The sequence below is a fragment of the Phragmites australis genome, chromosome 4, assembly GCF_958298935.1.
Source record: "Phragmites australis chromosome 4, lpPhrAust1.1, whole genome shotgun sequence".
Classification (NCBI taxonomy): Eukaryota; Viridiplantae; Streptophyta; class Magnoliopsida; order Poales; family Poaceae; genus Phragmites; species Phragmites australis.
Genome location: NC_084924.1, coordinates 16,366,061 through 16,391,322, shown reverse-complemented (window position 1 = coordinate 16,391,322; position 25,262 = coordinate 16,366,061). Strand labels below are relative to the sequence as shown.

Sequence of the window (25,262 nt, the reverse complement as noted above, 5' to 3'; positions counted from 1 at the left end):
CTATTATTATGTATGAATCGGTGTCGGTAAATTATTTTCTCCGATAATGAGAAATATAGTTCGTCGATCTTAACATTGGTTATGTTTGCATGTGTTTTTCAGGGATAGCAGATAAATTAATTTTTCAGATATATTATGGTGAGGATGAAATTAGGTACGGTATGAAGAGTCTTAGTAAAGCTAATGAGAGGACTATTGTGGATGTATCCGAATAGCTCATGCGGTTTTTTCAACTGGATCTGTAACAACATAAGCTGAAGCTGAAAGCTGTTCTCAACCGTACTATTCATGGATACTTTAGTGAGCTTGTTCTCATTGAAGTCACATCAACTTGGAGACAGTATATAGATATTTTATGAACGTGGCCTGCTTCTGATTTTGTTAGTTGAGGCGTATCTGAAAGTTCAAACTGAGGTGAAATCTGCGGAAGCAGTAGCAGGATCAAGTGAGGTAGTGAAAGATGAATCAGAGCAGGTTAATGTCGGGACCAGGGAAGATATTGGAGATATTTCAGAGCTGCAACCGATGGGTGTAGCCGATGAAGGGGAGTATATCCCTAGCATTATTAAAAAGATAGAGTTGGAGGATCAAGAGTTGGTGGAAAGCCTTCCCGATGGGGATTAATCTGACGGAGAGGGTAAATGCTCCAGTGCCTGCAGAGTGGAGGGATCATAAATTTTCAAAGCTGGTGGTTAGCGAGGCTGATCGGACACCGTGGCAATACCATGAGAACGAGGTGTCTTAGGGTGCTATGTACCCTACAAAGGAAACAGTTATTGATGCAGTTAAATTCTGATTATTGTCTCTTTAGAGGCAGTTCAAGGTTGTTAAATCTAGTAAAAGGGAGTATGATGTGAAGTGTTTGGTGCTTCAGTGTCCTTGGCGGGTGCACGCATTCAGAGGAAAATGGACAGACTACTGGCAGTACTCAATAGTTAAGGAACATAATCGTCACATTGAGAAAATAGAGTTCGCCCACCGAAACCTGTCATCTGCCTCTATTGCAAATATTATGTACGGGGAGATTGTGGACAACCTAAGATATGAGCCACGATCAATAATCTGTGCTATTGAGCAAATGTTTCAGTACATAATAAACTATGCGAAGACATGGATGACGAAAAAAAAAGACTATTGAGATAAGGTTCAGAACATACGAAGATTTATATCACAATATACCTCGTCAATTAACCACAATTTGTGGAAGGAATTCAAGAAGCTACTATAATATCAAGCATTACCCCTCGACTGATGCGGGGTACAGCGGGAAAAGAGTTTTGTAGCGTGCTTTCATTGCATTCGCTGCAATTATCAAAGCATTTCGGTATTGTCGACCCATCATATGCCTGAATAGAACATTCCTGACTGAAAAATACAAAGGACATATACTTTTAGGTTGGAAGCACAGGTACTTCGATACTTTAATACAAAATTACCATATCACTAATGTAATTTCATATTATTGACGTACTTCAATACTTTTAGGTTGGCAGGGGCGGGACTCCTACCGCTTTGCCATTTGGTTGAGGCCCGATCGACGAAGAACTCCGAGGCAGCGACGCGTCGTTTCTACGACCGATCGCTGATAGCAGCTCTGGTCGACTGATGGAGGCCAGAGACACATACGTTCCATCTCCCGTGCGGCGAGATCACCCTGACCTTGCAGGACGTAGCCTACCTCTTAGTCCTACCTTGCGCTAGAGCTGCGGTTGGGGTCATCAATATGGATGCTGACTGGATCAACGTCATGCATCAGTGCTTTGGCCCGGTTGAGCGGAAGGCGGACGCACCCCCCCTACGTGCCTGAGTTCTGGTCCGATGCACGAGGGCCAACGAAAAAGTGGATCCTACAGTTTCAGGTTCGGTACAGTACAACATATCATTTACTATTCGAGTATCTAGTTATGATCATTATTGACACCAGTCATATTTGCAGTCGGCGTACATACACCCCTAGGCCAACACAAACTCGGTGTCCAGGCATTTGGAGGCATATCTGCTTTGACTGTTTAGGTGGGTTATGTTCACCAGCGGCTAAGACCATCTGGTTGCTAGGATGATTGTGCTGTATGTCAGGTTGATAGTGGATGCTGATGGTGAATAAGTACCACAGTCCAACTGGGCATCTACTGTCCTTGCTGCGACGTATCGGGCGCTCTGCGACGCGTGCACAAAGAAAGAGCCACTAGCCACTTTTGCCGGGTGTCCACTTCTTCTGCAGATGTGGTCCTACGAGCGGTTCGCCATAGGCAGACCAGTGGTGGACCGCTCCCCGTACCCGGAGGAACGGTACGGCGAGCCGGACTAGGACGAGCCTACGATGGCCTCGATGTGGTGCCGTCATCAGGTACGTACTTTTTATTAACACTTTCGTTGGCACACTTGTTACCTCTAATGATTTCTAACGATGTTTGTCACACAGCCACATTGAGCGTATGAGTAGTCTCGCAGCGCTTACGAGCATTTTTGGGCCCAGTTCGACAGGCTGCGTCCGGACGATGTGGTATGACAGTCGTACAACATCTTAGCCGTCCATGGCCGTGCAGGTTTGGGTTTGTCGCCGTTGTGTACCCACGACGAGGATTACTGGCTTACGAAGGCACCGCTTGTCTTCGACATCTACGTCGAGGAGTACTCACCGCACCGCGTTATGCGGCAGTTTGGCCGTCACTAGGCATTCCCTCTCGTCCACATTCGTACTGTCCCATGCACGTCCACAGGTACATATGCATAATTAAAAAATTTGTAACCTTCGTCTTACTGTGATTTACATTTAAGATGGTTAACTTGCAGGTACACACGCAAAGGCCAGCTGGCTGGCAACCTCTGGGCAGATCGCTTGGCCCCATACGTGACAACATGGGCCCAAACGCTACGGGATGTCGTGGAGGAGACGCGTCCCTTCAACAAGCGGAGCTTCAACAACTACCTACAGTGGTACGTTCCACGTACATGCACACGGGTCACCTACACCCCTTAGGGTGTCCGGCCCCACATCGCGTCGACTACAGAGGCATACCCGGTGTATTGGGACGAGGGCGCTGCATTAGCTATACGTTTTACTTACAAGTCAGTAGTTCATACTCAAGGAACAAAACCTGTACATTTTAATTGTTTTTTTTTGTTCGTATCCACAGGCCGATATCATTTACGATGTTCATAGGGATGCAGCTGGTACCATGGATCGCCTCCGGTAAGGTCAACACCTCAGTGCGTCGGATGTTGCGGGCTTCATCAAGCGGGTTTTCGACAAGACCACGCGCGCCTTGAAGCTTACCTCCTGCCGATCCAACACAGATGTAGCTGGAGCACCTCCCAGGTCTAGTGGGGTCCACGCCAAGTCGTCTCGGTGGTCAGATGTGCACCACCGTTCATCGGTGTCGGCACCCACACGACCTCTTTTACCACGTCATGCAGGCTCGGAGCAAATAGGTACGAATTTTTAATTCGCACGACGTTCAAATATATTCGTTTCTTACTAGTGCATTTATTATTAAACTTTCATTTGGTGCACCTACACAAGCCTCGACGCAACCTCATAGACCGAGCCCTGTGCGTCCACCCTCAGGTATTGGGCACCCCTTTAATCCCCGTTATCAATATATTCAGCAAATTAAGCTAATATTGTGCACAGGTTACTTCGGTGTTAAGGCCGGTCCGTCTTCAGCGGCCCCACGCCCTATTCCACCAGCACTGTTCGAGCCATACTACGGCACACCCGCCTGGACATCTTCTACTGCACCGGCATACCACGTAGGTACAATTGTGCATTTTTACTACTACTTCTATTTCCACATTGTTCATACCTAACATAATTATTTGTTCGTAGACCCCTCCAGCCAGTACACATGGACGCCAGGAGAGCCTTCACAGTCCTCGTACCCTAGTCAGGAGGATGAGGCTGGCCCGAACCCCGCGTACGACCTCATTTGTGACTTCTTCGGGGGCACACCTAACTACGACGTCCTCCAGCGGTCCCATGTACCTAGTGCTCCCCTTCGGACATAGCCCACGCAGGACGAGGCCTCGGCACCGGTGCTCCCTACTAGGCCTACCAGACAAGTCGGTCCACCCGACCCCCTCACCTACTCCAGGGGCCACGTGAGGGTCAACCAGCGGCATCGGGACCACGATAGGGGGCACGGCAGACGGCAGCAGGGGAGACAGTAGTAGAATTTTAGATTTACTTTTGTAACTTACATATACATATTCGATTCACGATGTACTCCTACGTATTCAGATACATGTACTCTTTATGGTCCACTTAGCATGTCGTAACTGCAATTTTTATTCCAAAACGATGGCATCATCATTTCTTAATCTAACATGACCACACGCTACATTCTATCGTCCTCACTTATGCAAGAAGTGACACCTCGCTTACTTTGTCGGGAGTGTAACTTTAATCATAAAGTGACAACACTACTGAATTTTAACCATGACATGACAACACATGCCTTCTTGCGTAGGCTTTAGACAAGAAGTGACGACACCGAATAGCTTTTACCACACAATAAATGACAACACAAGTACCAATAAACATGGAATCTCTATCCATCATCAATGACATAACTTTCTCATTCTTCAAGATGTGCTCCTACCACCATCTGAGCCCTTGCACTCACTCCTTTCTTCAAGAGCGAATCCAATGCTCCTGCCTCCCCCAACCATAAATAGCCGAACCTTCATACGTTGATGCACCACTCATTTCTCAGATCTCTCAAGTGCAAAGTCTTCCTCAGCTCCACCAATCCCACCAAAGAAACATTGGAAGATTTTCATCCCTAAAGGTATCGAACCACCTATGTGCTTCTGTGGTGACCTTTGCAGGCTCCGCGAGTCGCAGGACATCTCATACACCTATGTGCTGTGTTTCTTTATGTGTGCCAACTACGAATATGACAAGCCTCAACATGGAACATATGAGTATCCACCGGTATAACAACAGATATCAACCACATCTCTGTCTATTTTGCACCCTGTTTTACTAACCGCTCATCTTGTTCTATTTGTTCAGTCCCCTCCACCGCTCTGTGATTTTATTCAATAGCTCGACAATGAGCAAAATGAGGAACAGAAGCAGTGGGTCGACATGAACATGAGGTGGAGAAGGGAAGCGTACGCACGTCGGGAGTACGAGCAACAGCAAGAGAAACTTCGCCTAAAGCGGGAGGAAGAAGAGGCGGTGCATGACCATACCATGGCTCAGGCTCGGGAGGCTGAGAGGGCAAGGAAGCAGGAGAGAGCCCGCAGTGCTAAGGCGGCAGGTCCCGATGCCCTCCGAAAAGGAAAATATCCTAGATGCACTCAGTAGAGAGTATCTAATGTAACCCAACATACTTCCACTCCCTAAGGCATGTTATGATTAGGAACAGCGCACTAATAAGTAGGTCTTAGTGCAAACCGTACATGCCACCTTCGTTTTCTCGCCGTGTCATCGTGGTTACAGTCTTATGTAATGTTTTCACCTTATGTTTAATACTATGTTTATCGTCATTCGCACCGCATACCCACATAATATGCTGCGAGTGCTAATTACTGATTTTTTATTCTCCGACTATTACATAACCTACTCCAAATTCTCGCTTCCTCAGTATACCATTTTCACTCCTCTTCAATATTTTTAATTCCAAATTTTCTTAATGCCCTATTTTAATTTATGATTAAATACACACAATTTTACAAATTTTCAGGAAAAAATACCATTACCGCCCCCTCAGAGGGCGGCTAGGCTGCTAACCGTCCTCCCAGGCCCTACCCACCCCGTGAGAGGGCGGTTAGCCCCCTTGCCACCCTCTGAGGAGGTGGTTAGGCCACCTGCCCTCCCAAGAGGCGGTTAGCAGGCCTAATCGCCCTCTCAGGGGGCTGCAGGCGCCTAGTTTTACAATTTTTTTCACAAGGAATCTATTTATTTAAATTTTTAATCCAAAAAATATAAAAAAAAACACACAATAGACTTATTGGGCCTACGCTGGGAACTAGTTTTTGACACGAAACAAATAGGCTTTCCTCGGCTTGTCCTAGGAAATGCGAATGTCTATCTGCATCATTCATGTGGTCTTAAGTGTGAGTGATCTCACTGTGTATTTGTAGACATGACAGGCATTAATACTACTTTATTCTCGAATAGAAATTTCGTAGAATGGATTTAGTCAACCTTTTAAAATTTTCATCTAAAAACAGTCGTTTCAAATTTTTAGCCTTTAACTTAGATTTGTAAGTATTTGTAATTCAATTGAAATGTAACTTTTGTACCATCCTATTTTTAAGAGAAGCATTCTTTGCCGCTACAAATTCCTTCATTCTCTGATCTACCATTTGAAACTTTGCTCTCGAATGCCCATTGAAATTTCAGATCCTTGCCCCAATTTGCCATTATCATGAGATTCGGGATAAGGAAAATATAGTAGAAAAGATCCTTCATATTACTCCCTTGAGATATTAAGTTATTGATCTGAGCGTTAGCATGCCTCTTATAAAGCAACTTAAAGTCATAGATCACTCCCTTCAGATAATTTAGATAAGATGGAGCTCTACCAAACAAGTCTATAGTATCGTGAAAGTGATTTTTGAAACAATAATATACACATATGATTTTTCATATCCTTAACTTGAATATTGGAAGACATTGAAATCCAAATTGCTTTCATGCCTAAATGAGCTATAAAGAAGCATTTGAGAATTGTCGGTTTGTGCTGCAGAGAGCATGCCCTTGTTGTTGGCATGTGTGCTGTGGCACTAGAATTGACGACTCACGTGACGGGAGCCTGCATGGACAAGCCTGTCATAGCGGAGATGAGACCGCCACAAGGGTTGAGCTACTGTCGATGGCGACGTATAGGAAAGAACTAATGTCATCTGATACTCTTGAGGTGGAGCTTGTGGATGTGCACCTAAGAGTCTGGCACCACCAGAAACTAGGTGCCAATGTTGCACCGAGGGTTGCATGATCATGGGATTGAAACAAACCCATGGTCCCTCCGGCTGAGGAGTAGGTGCCCTAGGGTTAGGGTTGGAGGTGGAAGTCGTCTGGGCGCGACATGCCTTGCTGTCGCGCTTGGAGTCGGAGGAGATCCCGCTATTGGAGCAGTTAGATGTACTGCATGCTGAGGTCGGTGTAGAGACAATGATTTCAGTGGTGCCAACAATAGTGAAGGCAGTGGCCTTGGTCATGCGGAGCTCGGCCATCTGGAGAGTGGACTGAGTAGAGGCAAAAGTCAAGAACAGATCCTTGGCACTGAGGAGATCCACCTAATTGTTGAACTGAGGAGCGAGGCCATGGATCATATTAAGGACGAGTTGTGGGTCATTGATCATGTAGTCGAGGTCACGAAGAGAGTCAGCAAGGAGCTTGAGGCGTTGATAATAATCCGAGATGGTCATGTCGCCTTGGACCGGGGTGTGAAATTGGTTGCTGATGTAGATGGCTTGTTCCTTGTTGTGAAACTGTTCCTTGATGGCGATCAAAAGATTACGAGCACGTTAATTGGGTTCCATCGTGATGTCAAGAACGTCGGTGGCGACCGAGCTGTACATCCATAAAAGAACAGAGTAGTCGGCTTGGACCCATGCCAGATCGTTGGGTTGGGAAGGAGCGGTGTCGTCGATGTGAGCAAGAAGGTTGAACTTACTGCACATGGTGGTGAAAAACTGACACCACTTGGTGTAGTTCGAACACCATGAAGTGGAGGATAACGGGGATGTGGGATTTGACGGAGACGACATTGACGGAGTTGCTCGAGGAGAACAGTGGAGATCGTGTTGTTGGTGGCAAGGGTGGTGTCAGCCTGGGCGGCAGAGGAGCCTATGATGTGCAGCCTAGCAGGGAAGTAGTGGAAGAGGATCGGCAATGGCTAAAGAGGTTGGCGATGGGCTAGGGTTTAGAAGCTAGACCTAGACTCGTGGTACCATGAAGAGAGATGGACTCGAGATAGAACTTGCGCAAGCGACGCACACTCATTATAAAGGCCGATGAGGCCTAGTGGTTACATGGCCGAAATGGCCAGTACATGATTTACAGGAATCCGATTAGGAAATGAATCTAACTATGTTAGGGTAGTTACTATACAAAGATTATAATCCAAAATTCCTAACATGCACTGATGTGATGTGCTGCCACGTGGAATCTACTTTGGTAGAAGAGCTTTTTATTAATTCCAATAAGATTTGTGTGTTATGGCTCCTATAAGGATACTTCTAACTAATTGTTTTTCAAACAAGTCTTAATGAGCCCTAAAAAAGATATCTCTAGTTGTTTTCAAGCTTTTCATGTGTCAATGTTGTAGCAGCCTGACATTTCACTTCCGACTGAGAAGTCTTAATGAGGCCTAAAAAGATATCTCTTTGCCATGTCGTTGTCTAGTCCAGGCTGAGGGCGTTTGATGTCCTGGTCCCTCTTCTTGATGATTAGGAGAGCATCTTCAGCTTTGGCTGCCTTATTGACGATCTTCATGAGTTCCTTGACGGTCTCAAACTCCTTTCTAGTGATGCCTTTGATGCATCGTCGGCTCCTAACCCCTCGAGTAAACGCTTGGATAACGTTATAGTCGTTTATCTTGGGGATGGTATTTTGGGTGTGGATGAAGCGGCGAACAAACCCACGTAATGTTTCCTTCTCCGTCTGTTCCTAATAGAAGAGATCATTTTCCGTACTAGGGCGAACATAAGTACCTTGGAAGTTGGCTCAGAACAGATCACAGAGCCGCTTCCATGAGTATATTGTCCTTTGTGGTAGGTTGGTCAGCTAGGTCCTGACTAACCTTAAAGGGTTGTGGGAGGTAATTTTCCATCACCTTTTCATCCCCACCATCCGCTTGAATGGTCGTAGTGTAGATATGAAGGAACTCAATAGGGTTAGTATTTCCATTGTACTCCTCGATTGATCTGGGTTGGAACTGAGCCGACCAGTTCACCTTCTGTAGTTTCAGAGAGAAGGCCTGGCACCTGTTGATGGTGCCTTGCTCGGTCTGGGTAGCCACGGGCATTCTACCTACGGGGGTTAGAGGTCTGCCCTGTCTCCTACTCGAGCAACACCGGGACGTCCTTCGGTTAGAACATTAAGGAGCGATCCATTCTTCCTCAAGGGTCTTTGAGCATCTCCGCTGATCGATGACTTCAAGTAAATCATTAATGGGATGGTTTTTGATCGACGACGTCTTGCAATGGCTAGGCGCTCGATTATCTTCCTAGGCCATCTTATTCTAGGGATTGTGTCTCTCTGAATCTGAGTCACCGCGAGAAGGGTCAATGTGAGACTTCCCGCGATTAGAGCTATTCGCTGCGGCTAGATGAGAGTTCTCGACCTTGAGGATAGCTTCCTTGGTCAGGCCAGCGATCGAGTTGATCCAGCCCTTGCCATCGGGGATAGTCAGATCTGTAGTGGGGGTCGCTGGAGGGCCTCTTGCAGAAGGAGGAGCCTATACACTATTATAGATCTGAAGCGTTGAGTTCCCTGCTGGTGGCAGGAGGCGTTAGATCCCAGGTTCCGTTAAGATTTAGGATCTAAGTAGTTGTCATCAACAGAGGCTGGCTATCGTCTCCCACAGCCAAAGCCACATGGGTCCATGTGTTTGCGGGATCGTTATCATCATGATCGACTAGACCGGCATCTCCATCTCCAATGATGAAGACTTCTCAATGGTAATGTCCACTGGAGGAGGAGTCTAGATAAATCATAGATTTGTTATTGGAGGAATTCTCTAGATAGGTACTTCAACAAGCCATGGGGGAAGATTCTGACTTGCGGCGAACATCGCTCTCGCAACTATCTTGGCAACATAGTGGTTTGAACTCGATGTTGTAATCCTTAGCGCACTGATCCATAAAGCGACTTACCTCATCGCTAGTAAGGTCATGGTCAAGGTTCACCCGATCAATCATCGGCTTGTCGTTGGTCGAGTGAGTGAAGTTGTTGCAGAACCCCTCATCCGAGAAATATGTCCTCGATGTAGGTTTGGGTGAAACCAACATCATGTCGTGTGTAGAAGTTTCAACGTATTTTATCATGATCCCCATGGACGGCCCCAGCTATCGACGATTGGTGAACCGTCAATCTCACGAACTTGTAAAAAGAGTAGGGGATGCTTCTTGTAGATGAATCATGCAAGACACAAAGAGTTTTATACAAGTTCAGGTCTTCTTTAGAATAATATCCCTACATCATGTTAATCTTGTATTGATCTTCGAGACCAATTACAAAGAGGTTATTGGCTAATCTAGATGGATCTAAACTTAGTCGAAGGGTTCCTGTAACATCTTGAGTTTTAGCATGTAAATTTATTACAAATTTCACTCCAAATTAAAAAAATTCTAATTATCTAAACCAATATAAAACCAAGAAATATATATTTGAAGTATATATATTTGGGCTAAGTATTCCAAATAGCGCCAAGATAATTTCTGATTTAATCCTTGCTTTAAACTGGTTCATATGCTTTGGTTTGAGATCGTTATGGTTCTTTATGTGGAGATTTGAATTTGAATGTCTCTCAAATTCAAATCTACTCTTAGATTCTATTCGGCTCAAATTCAATTCAAATTCAAATTCCTTGATTCAAATCATCTTAGAAAGCTCAAGATTCAAGTTCAAATCATAATTCAAATATATTTATTTGAATTAATCCAAATACAAAGTCAAATTCAAATTCAAACCTCTCATTTGAATTTAATTAAAAAACCAATTTCTTTTTCTTTTTCTTTCTTCCTCGGGCTGATTTCCCTCTCCTCTCTGTTTTGGCCCAAACACCAGCCCAACCTCTCATCTCTCACTTCCGCTCGGCCCAGCTCCGCTCGTTTGCCCGCACGCTCCCGATCGCGCCGCTCGGCCCTTTCTCCTCCCTCCAGCGCGACGCGCCCATCGCCAGCGGCCGATTTCCCCTCTTCAGGAAATATCCCGCGCGCCCAACCGATCTCCACTTCTCCCGCTCTCTCCTTCCTCTCTCTCTCTCTCTCTCTCTCTCTCTCTCTCTCCGCCCATGCTTGCGTGCCCATATCCTGCCACGTGTGCGACTTCCACGCCCGCACACGGGCGTGCCTGGCGCAGTCACCCATGCCTCAGGAACGCAGTGAGCTTATCCTGCCACCTTGTCGCCGATGACCTCATAACGCCCACGAACGCACCGTCTCTCTCTAGCTCCCTCTTTTGTCTATAAATAGCATGCTCGGCCCCCTCTCCTTCCCCTTTTTCCCATTCACCTCCGCCACTACCATTACACACCCCCCACAGCTCGCTGTCATTGATCAGCCAGCCACGTGCTGCCCAAGAGCTCAAGGAGGATGTCGTCATCCCTGTGATGTCGTCTGTTCACCAGAAACCCGATGGAAACCCGCCCGTGCTGGTAACTGAGCCGCCTCCTTCACCACCACTCCGTCGCATCAGCGGTCGCCGTCCACTTCTCACCATTTTCGAGCTCAGTGAGCTTCCCGCCCCCTCGCGCAACCCCCTAGCTAGCATGTCATCGCCCCTGTGCTTCCTTCTCACGTGTAGCTGCACACTACCGAGTTTTTGCTCCCCCGCCGTGTTTTAGCTCGCGGTCAGTGTGCTTGTGCCTCTGCTTGCAGTCTGGCCTTCGTGCTGTGATGTCCAGGGTGCCCTTGGCCCCTTTTCTTTGCAGGGAGAAAGCTCATTGTAGTGGGGAGGTGCTGCTCGAGCTTTCTCTGCTGCTGCCACCCTCTTCGACCACCGTCTGACACTGCTCCAGCCACCACCGACCGTCGATGAGCCCCTAGACGTGTTCCCCATAGTGCCTATGTCACTGGCATAGACTTCCCGTCAAAGAATTCCAGCGGGGGCGCATCTTCGGCGAGTTTCCCCATGCGCGCCACCATGGATTCCTCACAGCTGTCTGTCTTCCCCTCCCCTTCACCGCTCAGCTGCGTCGCACGCCTGCGCACATGGCCGTGCCGCCGTCAACGCGCTCCTCGGCCTGATCGAAGTAGGCTAGCTCGGCCCAGTAGTGGTCGGCCTATCAGGTCGGCTCAGTCGCCCAGTGGCCGCGCCTCGCTGGTCGGCCCAGCTTCTCAGCCCATAAAGCTAGCCAGCCCAACCCAAGTGGGCCAGTACTGTGTAGCCTAGTACTGTGCATCCCAAGCCCAGCCCAGCCCATCTAGGCTCGAACCCAGCCCAATCCAAGCCTATTTTGGCCCAACCAGTTAGTGTTCATGTGGGTCCCATCGAGTCACTGTTCATGTGGGCTCAGATTACTGTTCAGTTGGCCTCACCTGTGGGTCCCACCTATGAACAATACCATTTCATAATTTCTTGATTAGATATTCCGGGAACAATAACTTCTCCATTCTGGCTTCAATTTCGGCGATTCTTTCACTGAAATTCATCTAAAATCAAGATCTACTCATCTGTCACATTGTGATATCTATTAGAGCTCATTTGGCTTTCCATTTGATGTTATTTGATTCTTCTCTAGTATAGCTATTATTGATCGTAGTTGCAATTGCACAGCAACCAGAGTTTTGCGAGTGTTGTGCGGGAAGTGTCAGGAGGAAGGAGGATCCCGACTACAACCAAGAACTCTAAGAGAACTTCAGAGAAGGTAAGTCCTATCTCTTTGATCATATTGAACCTATGTTTTCAAATAATCTACATGATCAACTTAAAACTGAACTTATTATCGCATATGCTATTTATTGTGCTATTTGTAAACTACTTGTAATAGTTAAATCCTATCAACACTTGCCATGCCTTAAATAATGTCATCATCCAAAACACATATTATCCTAGGATTACCTGTTGTTATCTATATTAATGACAGATGATATCTTGATACCTGGCATGCTTAGGATTGAATACGTCTCCTCGGAGACGTCGCTTTTAAAACAATTTTCCTCAGAGATAAGACTTATTGTTATCAATGATAACACTCATATACCATGAATCATTGATGGTTGTGAATTCCGTGATGGTTGTGAAATCCTTCATGTCGTGTGGGATATGGTGTGAGATGTGTAAAGATGGGTGAAAACTACTTTGGCAAAGGCAAGTAAAGTAGTACTTTGGACGAGGATGCTCTTGGGAGCTTGAGTCACCTTTGTGGTATTCATTGCTGGAAGATACCTATCCTGACCATCCTGAATGGGTAGGACTTGACTTTTCCTTCACCGGACTGAGTTGGGCATCACACTAAGAGGCTGAGAACAACGAGCAGTCAAGTGGCCATTTCTCCCTCTGTTTGGATATTACTAGTACCGACCTAGGCTTAAAAAGGGGACTGGCCTTCAGTACATGGACTCTGGCACTTTGGTGTAAATCTCGTCGAAAATCTCGGCATGAAAAGTGATTGGAGTGTCTCGGCATGATTCGCCCCTCTGCTTGCAACAGTTGGAGGCTGAGCATGTTGTGTGGGTAAAGTTACACAACATCTATAGAATGTAAATCTATTCGAATAGTCATGGACATGCAAAGGCAGAACTTTTTTTACTAGACTTTTGTGCGTGTGTCTTGATGAGTGAGTGTATGAGCTAGATGTCCGTGTGATGAGGTTGCTGGCTGAATCCGGCAGGATCTGTGTGGTACTAGAGGTACACCATATATGATGAAAGGTACTACGGAGTGAGGTATAGCCCCTCCCAGGACTGAGAAAACCCCAGATATAGCTTGTTACTTAGTTTTAAACTATTTAAACTGTTTTAAAGTCAATCATAGATGATACAATTGGATACCTACATAAACTATTTTACACTTAAAACTAAACCATAAAGCCTTATCCTTAAATCACCCCTTTATGCATCTATCAAACACCTTGAAGTAGTATAATGCTTGTTGAGTACCTTTCGTACTCATTCTTGCTGTCATTCAGATGAGAAAGTTGATGCTGACTTCACCGGAGGTGAAGACAAGGATGAAGAATAGTCTTAGAAGTCACGCCCGCACCCTAAGCTGCTTGTGGCTTGGGCTTTTGCTTTCCACTATGTTATGTTGGCCTCTCGGCCAGGTTTGTAATATTCGGTATGGTTTGTTAACCTTTATACTTTGTAACTTTAATAATTATGTTTGAAGTTTGACTGTGATACTACAACTGTTATACTATGCGTATCAGCTACTTAATCCAGGGACCGATACTGGAGGCACAGGAGATTCCGGGAATGGGGTCTTACAGCTCCCTTGTGCGTAATCTGGGTGAATTGCTAATACATATCTAAAACACATAAGGTTCGAGAGTTCAGAGCTCTTGTAGGCTTGAATGGCTTCGATTGACTTTAATGTGCTTGTTCCTCCGCAAGATCCTGTGACTCCGTATATATAGGTGGGTCATCGTATGGCTTCAGGAGTCCTTCCTTATCATTCTTGGAGATAAACTTTACTGTTTATAAGATATCCTAGGCATATGCGGACAATTTCCATACGTCTAGGGATTCTCTTCCCAAGGATAGAGATATACACCAAGAATATAGGAAACCCTAGGATATCCAAATACTGTAGTTTTATACTACCCATCGTCAGTAATATTATGGAATGACACCTCACCATTTGCATGGTTTGGAGGCATGGTAAATGGACATTTGGCTCATGGTGTGTCATAGTAAACTTGGCTTTCAAGGAAAAGGTATGTTGGTAATTCAGCTATGTGACAATGTTGGTAATTTATGGCTTTTTGAGGCTAAACTTGTAGAAAAAATTATTGGAAATAATTTTTTTTGCTATTGAAAATTTGACATCCTTGTATTTGAGCCCTTGGCAATGATATGGGCTTGCCTATGAGTCCTTGGGCTAGATCAGTTTGGGTTGGTTTGTGTTTTGGCTATGTCAATTTGTGATTTTCCAAAAATCAAGGGGCTTTTATGCAAATAGCCATTGGAATAGAAAAGTCAAAGGATTTGTTTGGAATTTTTAGAAAAGGTTTGGATCTTTTTGTAAATTCTCTTGAAATGCCATGACCATCAGTTGCGCCCTGCTCAATATACGCAGACTAACAGTCATAGGGAATTCAGAAGAATTTCTAGCTTTAGTTGGTTTTTTTTGGGTTTTGTAGGTTTAGCCTGTAACGATAAAATGCTTCTTATTGGGAAAGCAGACATTCCTTTTTATCAAAACAGTACAAGGCTCCTCCATTGTGGATGTAAAATGCAAGGATGTGTATATATGTAACTGGACAAGGATATATACCCTGATGCAATTGATGTACTATTTCAATATGAATGCAATGTATGAGAAATTGAGATAAGAGTCATAACTATTTGATTTCCACTTTAGAGAGCTACAACGAGCTCACAACTACCAATAGCGCAAAAAACCAAATACACTTGATATATAGGTTATAGTCAGCATCGTTGCATGCTCAACGTTTAAATAGGTTGCTAAACTATATGGTATTACAAATGCAAGTCTTTCAAGTGAGTTTCCCAAATTTGCGCAACATCATCGGAGAATTAAATATTGAAACCAATGTTATCCATGAAGGAGAAAAGATCGGCCAATGCACCGGAGACGCCCTCATGCTCATCATCACATTCGAACTGGACACTCCTGTTGATCAACACTGCGCACATGGTTGGAACAGATGGCTTGAGGCAGATAGTGAGCGAATGTCTATAGGAGGTGGGCGTCGACAGGGAACGAGGTGATAGTTCATGCAACACCTAGTGGGGGTGATTGGGGCGATTTGGTGGACGGGGAGCATGGAATATAGGATTGATTTGGAGGCGAACCGAGCATGATTGAAGGTGGCAAAGCAATATGCAAAAAGGGGTATTTTTATTTTCTTTCACCGAGGCCCTCCTCTTTCATTTCGACGACAAGATCGTCGCAATCAACAATGATAACATCAGATCCGCTGGTGGCGACCGCTATTACAATGGTGTCTAGAGCAGTGAGGATGACTTGGAGAACGCATACAATGACTAGGCACTAATATCATCCAAGGAACTAAAAAAACAAGCTAATACTACTAGATCTAAAACAATGGAGGTTGTTGATGCCATGGAAGGGAAGGGAGCAATGGGAGATGGTTGCGGGGAGAGTTGGCGGCAGATGAGAGAAACTCTATATGGAGTCCAAGTTAGCTCACAAATAGCGATTAGAGCGAGTGACATAGCTTAGCCTGGTCAACACATCCCTTAACTCCTAGTTTCCGTTTTGTCTCAAGTATAGGTGTTTTGGAACATGCCATGTATAGATTGCATTAGACAAATAATGAAATTAACACTTATTTTGCACAAATTGAAATATTTATTATTGGTAAATTTTGGCTTAGCCATTCATAAGTCTGCCACATTGTGTCTCACTATTTTTTAAGTTTTAAATCCATGACTAAATACTATATTCCACAAAATCTTATATTTTCAATAAAATTCTGAAGTGGAATAACATTTGTGCCCCTATGTCCATGTATCTTAACTCAACGGAACCATCTTTGATTGTGTGGCGCAATCGGACCAATTCCCAATTGACCTACTCCTAACCTCTCCAATCCACGCTTGCAAAACAAACACTAGATTTACACTTGAAAAAAAGAGGAAAATATGGGATTAACAAAATGGAAGGAAACAAATTTCAGGGATAGCATTAGGATAAGGGCGTCTAACTTGCTCGACCAACAACTAGGGTGATCTCCCTCCTGTGCTATGCCCTCACACATGTAAACAAACACCCAAAATAATTATAAAAAACACCTGATATAATTCTAAAAAAAACACCTAAAATAATTAAAAAAAACATGTAAAACACAAGACACATAGGTGTGGTAAACATAATTGTTTGAATAAATTTCACAAAACTATAACTATTTGCACATTATAATACATAACTGCAACTTTTAAAGTATATTTCACAAAACTATAACTATTTCGATCCTAAGTAACAAGAAACTACAATTTTTTAGTCTGATCTCACCCGTCAGCTAAAAAGTTATAGTTTCTGGTTTCCAATGGTCGAAATAGTTATAGTTTATGAAATAAACTTAAAAAATTACTAATTTTATATTATAATGTTATAAATAGTTATAGTTTTATAAAATTTACTCAACCTATTTTAAGGTTACAAGTGGCAACTCATGCATGCCAAATTTCTATAATTGCCAAAAACCTGAAATGGTACAATATGGATTTTTTTTCCTTGACCATTCCGGGCTAGAGCCGAGCTCAGGCCAAAAAACCCTTGTCCTCTTCTTGGCCGGTGCCCGTGCCCTCGCCCACGTCGTCGTCATCGTCCTCCTCCTCCCCACTCCGTTGGCATCGGGTTGGTGTGGACGCCGTGGAGCGGAGATCTATCCGGACTCTTGGTTGATCGCTTCTGCTGGTAAGGAGCCCTAATTGGAGCTCAATCGAATCCCTTGCGCCACGCTATGTCCCTCCCTGGATCTGGTAGACAGATATTAACCTTGGTCTGTGCCATGCTTACTCTGTAGTCTGTTAAGTTCTTTACTCTGATCTAGGGCAGAATTTAGAACTCGGAGAAATCATGGTTTGGTGATGCTGGTGTGCTTGGTACGACCAGTCATGTTAGTACTCATGTGAGTTGTGACCCTAGTCTGTGGTCGTACTCAGACTAGTCATTTAGATGCCAGAATCGCATTTTCATTTTTGACGATGAATGAGCCAAATAGATTTGAAACTGATCATCTGCTTTGATAATTTATGGAGTTTGTTACACCAGCCACCTAACAGAAGTTGCTTATGAACTTTGGGAAGCTCGCAACTGAAGGATTTTCGTTTATATATATATATATATATATATCATAAAAGGCAGCCATTTCATTGTTCATTTTTTTTCTTGTTTGGAGGTTTTTTTTTTCCTTCTTTTTTTATGCTTTTGTTTTCGTTCAAGTTTGTAACTCTGTGCTTTTTAACTATTTAATGAATGTATAAGGTAGAGAGTCCTCTACCTCTTTACTTAAAAAAACCACCTAACAGATGTTTGAGCTACTAGGAAGCAATATATTTTCATGTGTATTTCAAAAGTATTAGGATTTGCTTGAGAATGGCGTCATAGATTGTTTCGGGTAAAAATAGGCATAGTGAAGCGGTCTCCCGCCTCATGAAATTCTCCCATGTTGTCTTTTTTTATTACTTATGCTATACTTCATATTCCTGTTCACTCAGCACTCTTATCAGCACCAACATGTGAACGTCTTATGGTTTGCACTTTGCACTTGTATTACTCTTGGTTTGTTTTAGTATCTGCTTAGGGGACATGATGGTGTTGAGATAGAAACAGAATTTCTCATGTATCAACTAGAAATGTACAAGATTATTGGGAGATGGGGACTTGCCAGTTTCCCCTTTTTCATGTTTTAACTCAAATCGTATCTGAGAAACAAGTAGTTCTGAGCTTAGCTTGCAAGCTCTAATTTGCAGCTTTGTTTGGTCACACTACAGAGGACATTGTTGAGCCTAGTACCATACTACCATGTTGACTCGTTATGCATACTGTGATGGATATGCTAGGCTGTATTTGACATGAATGATAAAGGGCCCTCTGTGATACGATATGGTAAATGTTTTCCTAAAAAAATTCTAGGTTTGTACAGATTTACATGATATTACCCCGTACTTTCCCTCCTATTATAATTATTTGGTATATTCAAGTTGTAGTATAAACCTGGTTTGCTGCTTTAGGCAAGAACGGCATGATGCTGTACATATGAAAAGAATCATTCATTTCTGTTAACTGTTTTCTGTACACGTTGGATTTTTTTGCTCAAATATCCTTATATTGGAGATTTGAGAATATTCAGTGCTTGCAGTGGCTAGTGACCTAATGTAGTCCAGCACTGCTCACATGCCTTGTAGACTTGTAGTTGTTTGTTCCGCAAGCATCTACAATGTTCTAATGGATTGAATTCAGGTTGGAAGGTGCAGATTTGTTTTCGTATTGTATTTGACCAAGGAGATCAGGCCTAACCATGGGGGCGCCAAAACAAAGGTGGACTTCTGAGGAAGAAGCTGCTCTTAGAGCTGGAATAGCAAAGCATGGAGTTGGAAAATGGCGCACAATATTGAAAGATCCTGAATTTAGTTCCACCTTGCGCTACCGCTCAAATGTTGACCTAAAGGTGAGAATTGTTCACTTTATTCCACTTACCTAACTTTCTTTAGTGAAGGACGTTATAAGTTTTCTATTCCTCGAAATTATGTGTCATTTGGTGTTAAATTTCCAGATGTCATCTTCAGTCTTAATGTGCATCTCTTCTACTAATTACTACTTAGGACAAGTGGCGCAACATGAATGTAATTGTAAGTGCATCGGGTTCTCGTGATAAGGGAAAAACTTCTATGAAGAAGTTCCGAGGTACTCCTAAAAATAGTTATCACATCATGGCAGCCAGCACAGTTACTTCTGATATCGATGATGAGATTGTTGATGAAAAGTCTATAGCATCAGTGTTTAGTGAAGCATGGAATACTACAAATCTGAAGAAATCTCACTCAAGGTAATTATATATGCACAAATCTGGCATTTATCTCTTTGTGTTATCAATAGAAAACTAGATATTTTGGATGCTCCACTTTAGTTTAATGGCTTTCCAGCAGGCTAGACAATATTATAATGGAGGCTATAAAGACCTTGAATGAGCCTACGGGATCACACAGAACTACTATTTGTAGTTACATAGAGGTATACATCCTTCTTTTGTTTTTGTTTTTGTTTTTGTTCCTTTCAAGTACTAGAGCTATATATTTTATGGTATGGCTACAAATGAACATTCCTATCACTGTCTTTTTTAAGGATAATGTCAAGAACTATTGTCTCCTTGTTTATCTACTTTTATTGTTAATGTTCATTTTTGCTCTTTCTGCATATGTTTGTGTTTGGTCAGCCAAAGATTTTACATAGCAGACAGCTTGTCATATTGTACTGTATCAGAAATCATATTAGGCAGCAGCACCCAGCAGCCGCGACTTTTCCCAAATTGGCAGGCTGCCGGCCTAGGCAGTGATGGATGGCGCCACCCATATCTGTTTGAAGGCTTATTATGCCTGGACAGGAAAGCAAAATAGCAAACACAGTTTCATACCAGAAACAAACTACACCTAACCTAACCTAACCTGATTTTATTGTACCAAATGAGCTATTACAGACATCAACTAGTAGAACCCCATAATTAGACCTATCTGATTATGTAAGATTTCCTATGTCTTTTTGTGCAAGAATTGCAATCTACTTTGTGTTCACCCTCTTCCAGCTTTGTGAAAGGCAAGCTGTTGCATTGTGTCTTCTTGCAGAGTTGTGGTGTCATTTTTGAAATTATCATGTTTACACTTGCTTATTTGCAATTTCGTGTTGAAATATGTCATGCTTGTCTTATTTGCTACATGTACAGTCAGTTTCTTACCCTGGTTTTATGTAGGAGCAATATTGGCCGCCTAGTGATTTTGATCACTTATTGTCTGCAAAACTGAAGGACTTGGCTACCAGTGGGAAATTGATAAAGGTATAATTCATGAGAGATAAAACTAATTCAAAGGAAAAACTACTAGGCGATACCAAGTATGTACATTCAATTAATTACATGAAGTACTGAAGTAGATAATTATAACCTTTTCTTGAAACATTCAGAAGCCTAGTTTTCATTCAAGTGGAACAGTTGACATGACATGTTTGGGAAAACAGAATATATGAAGGTTTCCCAAGATATGTATGATAGGGCATATGCATGTGTGCTAAAAAGTGCATACACTTGTTCAGGCATGTGCCATACTATACTCTTAGTCCATTACTATAATTCTGTGCATACACATGTTTGTCAGTATCAGCAATCACTTTTGCATACTAGTTTGTTGTTCAGTTTCATGTAATCCTCATCAAACTGCAGGTTCACAATTTTGGTTGAATGGTTGTACTTAGCAAAATGCCATTTCTCTGCGTTATTTGATTTTTTAGGCTCTTTGGTGTTCATGCTTTCTTGTTGAATTCTTAATGTTCTTAATTCGAGCTAATCGAAGGTGCATAGTTCTGCAAATTTTGTGGGCAAGCAAAGCGTTTTAAACCATGAAAATGGGCTATTTGTTATCTTGGCACTAGACAAAAGTTACCCATGCGACGAATCTAGAGCATATCAGCATGTGACCCTATGGAAGGTTGCAGGTGAATCGGAAGTACAGGATAGCACCTAGTTCACCGTACTCAGAGGGCCGAAGCCCCAAAATGTTTTTGTTGGAAGACGTGCAGAGAGAGCCCTTCAAAGTAGGGAGTGATGATGGTAAAACTCTTACGAGATCTCAAGTTGATGCTGAATTGGCACGTATGGCAACCATGACTGCTGAGGAAGCTGCAGCGGCTGCTGCTCGTGCAGTTGCAGAGGCAGAGGCTATCATGGCAGAAGCTGAAGCAGCAGCGAGAGAAGCAGAGGCTGCAGAAGCAGATGCCCAAGCTGCACAAGCCTTTGCTGAAACAGCTGCAAATTGGTAATAGCTCTAGTCCGTGGATCCTTTAGTTATATGTCCTATTGTCCTTTGACATGTAGAACCAGGTTTCATAATCCCTTCTGCAACTGTTCGGTTACTAAAAAAAATACCAAAATGAGCCAGTTTTCATAAATCCATTGGCTTGTTCAATGAAGAGTATGATTTCCAAAGGTACTTATGACATGGTATGGAAAAAACATTCAGTTTAACTTATTTTTTTTATTGTCCTTGCACTACATCATGCATGTTTTTTAAGAATAATAGTTTGGAAAACAAAGGAAAAAAATCTTATTGTCCTTTGTATATATTATTCATTTTCCATTCCTCACGTATAGAAATCATGGTTACTACCATTGCATCCCTATTTGCTTTCCATTCTCTTTGGAGTTAAGATGTTACCCCATTTTGAAACCCTTTTTGAGGAAAATATGATCAACCAGCACATTGTAATTGGGTATCTTAGTTTGAAAGATCTGTTGTACTGCAGATTCTTTCAGAAATTGTTTTGTTGTTTTAGCCCCCACATTTTTGCTTTGTACATAAGGACAAAAGAACAATTTCTGGCATTTGTCAAAGGAACTTTTGCTTTGATCTTAATGTTTGTTTTTTATGTCAAACTATTTTGAATGATAACTATTCTCGTGCACAATGTTCTCCATATTCTGATACTGCAAACTAACTGTAATACAAACCTAGTATTGGACAGTTTTTTATTCAGAATTTATTGCTATCGTTGTAATTTTTTGCTTATATCCTCAATATACACACATAATTCTTGCTTGCAGTTTTATTTCACCATGCCTAGATTTTAAGGATATAAGTATCCACTGAACAGACTCTTCAGAGAAAGCAATCCCCTTTACAGAGTCTTTTGCTTCGATCTTTGTGAACCTCTCGATTCGAAGTCCCTACAAAATTTGAGCGGCTGATCCATATTGGACAGCTGTACTGTCACAAACAAAAAAATAAGATCTGACCCAAATATGCACTACCTCAACACCAAGATAACATCACAAAGAAAAGAAAAAAGAAAAAGAAAAACATCAAGTTAAATCTCACTTGTGCTCCTAGGTTCTGACCTTGGTCTTATTTGTGGAACATCTTTTCTTATGTGAGCTCCTCTACAGATAGAATGGAACAGCTGTATTTATTTACTTTTACTTATTGGAAAAGCTATTACATTGAAATCAGAGTCCAAGTGCATGCCTTCTGCTGTGACAGATGCGTTGATCTAACAAATAAGAAAGAAAATAGCCAATTCGATTGGTTGCTCCATCAAATTCTGACGCCTTCATGTTCATTTGCAGATGGCCCCAGCTTGATGTTACTCGGAGCTGTTCCAGTCCAGCGTCGCTGCTGATCTACATGTTTACTGTTGTTCAGTTAAACGCAGCTGTCTCAGTAGCTGTACTATCAACTTATGTTACTGGAGCCATGTGAACCCAAGGCACAGCAACAACAATACCAGCTTTAGTATTTCCCCTTGCAAATGCAACACCATTTCAGAACTCAGTGGCTTACCCTGCCCCCACCGTTGCCTTAAACATGCTAGACTCTTTGTCAATGTCAACTTGTCAAACATTTCATGTGTATCAGCAGCCTTTAATTTGCATGGCTGACACGGTCTGCCAACAGCCAGACCGGGCGCTGAAACGTCGGTCCAGTGATGATGATCCTTGCATATCCTCCACTTGATGGACCTGGAGTTCATGGTGCGGTGGTGGAGCCAAGCAGCCAGCCATCCTGTCCAAGTGAGATTCATCTGCCTTGCAGGTGGTAGATTCATGCAGGCTGGAGCTGGAATGGGGATCCCCAGTCCCATCTACCATGTTCCTTCCAGCTGGGTGTAATCCTGGGCACGCTTTTTATGTGGCCTCAGACAGCTTGCATGGTAGTATCTGCTCGGCATGTGATGCCCCTCTTTCTGGTGCCAAGTGATGCCCCTACTATAGTTTCATTTCATGCAGGCATTCGTTGGAACAGAATTTGTACGTTCCAGCCTTCCCGGCGATCTCTCCTGTCTTTCATGTGGTTCGTTCTCGTGTCGCGATGCTGTGGAACTGTCCCGTCTCGTAGTCGTATGCACCAATGCATGGCTTGTAGTGGCCGACTGCTACAGCAGAGGACTATGCGGAATTTGGCTTGTATTTACGTGGCTGCCGAATTGTATATTCTTTGTCTGGTTGGCCGTCCAATTGTCACCATCTGTTCTCCACGTGCAGATTCTCAATGCGCGTATGGTCATGCGTTGCAGACCGGGTGTTACAACAGTCGCTACTGTTATAAATAGACACTTTTAGATATAATCATATGATCTATTATCAAGAATTGTGTTTATTGAGAAGAGATGTCTTTTCAATAGGTATGTCCTCTTATCATGTCTTTTCATATGTATAAACATGTAGACATCATGATCAATAAATACAAGAGTTCGTTTGCTACTCTATTGTCTATCTAACATTCTACTTTATAATACGTTATCAGACACGCTAGTTTCTACTACTGATCGGCAAAAGACAGCAGCAGCAGAGGCCCATCAGCCTTAGCATCCAACCAATAGAGGCATGAAGGCCTCGATCATCCAGGGCTACAAGAACAGTAAGGACAACACCGCTAATCGGTTGGACTCAAGGCATCAGGACTCGAACAGAAGCAAGAGCGATCTACCGGAGATGGAAGACGAGATGGATTACGGTTCCACTCTCCTCATGAACTCCATCGCCTCCTGCAGCGGCCAATCCTCACGCGCCTCCGTGCGTATTTTTGTCAGTCTTCCCAGAGAGCGCACAAGATCCAACAGCGATGGCGACCTCTTCTACTGTCCACACGTCGACGGCTTCGGCTAAACGACTAATCCGATGGGACGTTACATTTTCCACTTCCTTGTTCCCGGCCGATTGCGCTGGGTGATGAAGATCTGGGAGCTCTTTGAGTGGCCAGTGGCGCCTCATCCTTCCTGCCCGCACCGCCCCAATCCGGCGGCCTCCTCCATGATGGTGGTGGTGGTGCCCTATCCGACAGCGGCAGCACTCAGCCGGCGATGCCCTCCCTTGACAACCACCCGAATGGTGGCACAAGCAGTCGGCGTCGGTTCTCCAAGGCGACACGCGGTGATACGGCAACGGCCTGCCCAACGGCGGCCCAGCCTACCCGAGCGATGACAACGCGGTGGCCTCCAGGCAGCGGCACGGCGTCCAACGGTCTGCCGAGCGCGCTGGTTGGCCGATCTGAAAGCCGACAACCCCACCTACAAGAACCATCGGCGGATCCAACGGAGGCTCACACCACACGGCGGCAGCGCACGTCGGACACGCCTCACGAGCGGCGATCCATGGCGGGCCAGGCTCACGCCAGCCATTCGGCTGCGGCGGCAGAAATCCCGCAACAAGCAACCGCCGGTCGCGTCCTCCATCTCTTCAATTGGTCATAAGGCTCATGGCAATTTTACATAAAAGCCCTCCGATTTTCTGTTAATTGTGAAGCCGGTGAATAAACAAGAATAACAGTTCACTATTATTTATGTTTTAGCCCCTGTATTTCTTAGAAAATACATAACCAGCTAAAGAAAGTGACACATATTCTGTCATTTACAATGTAGTCCTCTAACTATGCAAATATTTCACTATGCTCAATTTACCTCATGTAAATATATATTCCAGACCCTCAGGTCTTCAGGAATTGCATAGGTGACATATACAATTGTATGTATTACATGCTATTTGCATCTAAGCCCTCAGGCTATGTACAAACTACGATGTCCTTAATTTACTTTCTGTAAAATTTGCTCTAGGCCCTCAGGTCTTTGAGAATAACATCGTATTATGTATTATATTTACATCATGCAAATATGCATTCCAGACCATATTTTTCTGGAAAATCTGTAATGTTCAATGTGTTTGCTATTA

At 43.6% G+C, this 25,262-nt stretch overlaps 1 protein-coding gene across 4 annotated transcripts; it reads left to right on the top strand.

Annotated features, from left to right (window-relative positions):
- Positions 1-17,056: 17,056 nt before the first annotated feature.
- Positions 17,057-23,582, top strand: LOC133915826 (single myb histone 6-like). Of its 4 annotated transcripts, none has more exons than XM_062359163.1 (7): positions 17,057-17,248; positions 18,797-19,004; positions 19,159-19,382; positions 19,483-19,567; positions 20,301-20,384; positions 21,038-21,357; positions 22,665-23,582. In XM_062359163.1, coding segments are annotated over exons 2-7 (864 nt in total). In that variant the 5' UTR covers positions 17,057-17,248; positions 18,797-18,854; the 3' UTR covers positions 22,666-23,582. The 4 variants fall into 4 exon arrangements, with proteins under 4 accessions (XP_062215147.1, XP_062215144.1, XP_062215145.1 ...); XM_062359160.1 differs by having other exon boundaries at positions 19,480-19,567; XM_062359161.1 differs by lacking the exon at positions 17,057-17,248 and adding an exon at positions 17,261-17,462 and having other exon boundaries at positions 19,480-19,567.
- Positions 23,583-25,262: the final 1,680 nt, after the last annotated feature.

Coding starts and splice junctions, on each gene's coding strand:
- LOC133915826 (XM_062359160.1), top strand. CDS start 18,855: ATGGGGGCGCCAAAACAAAGGTGGACTTCTGAGGAAGAAGCTGCTCTT. Junction 19,005..19,158: donor GCTCAAATGTTGACCTAAAG/GTGAGAATTGTT, acceptor ATTACTACTTAG/GACAAGTGGCGCAACATGAA. Junction 20,385..21,037: donor CCAGTGGGAAATTGATAAAG/GTATAATTCATG, acceptor GGAAGGTTGCAG/GTGAATCGGAAGTACAGGAT.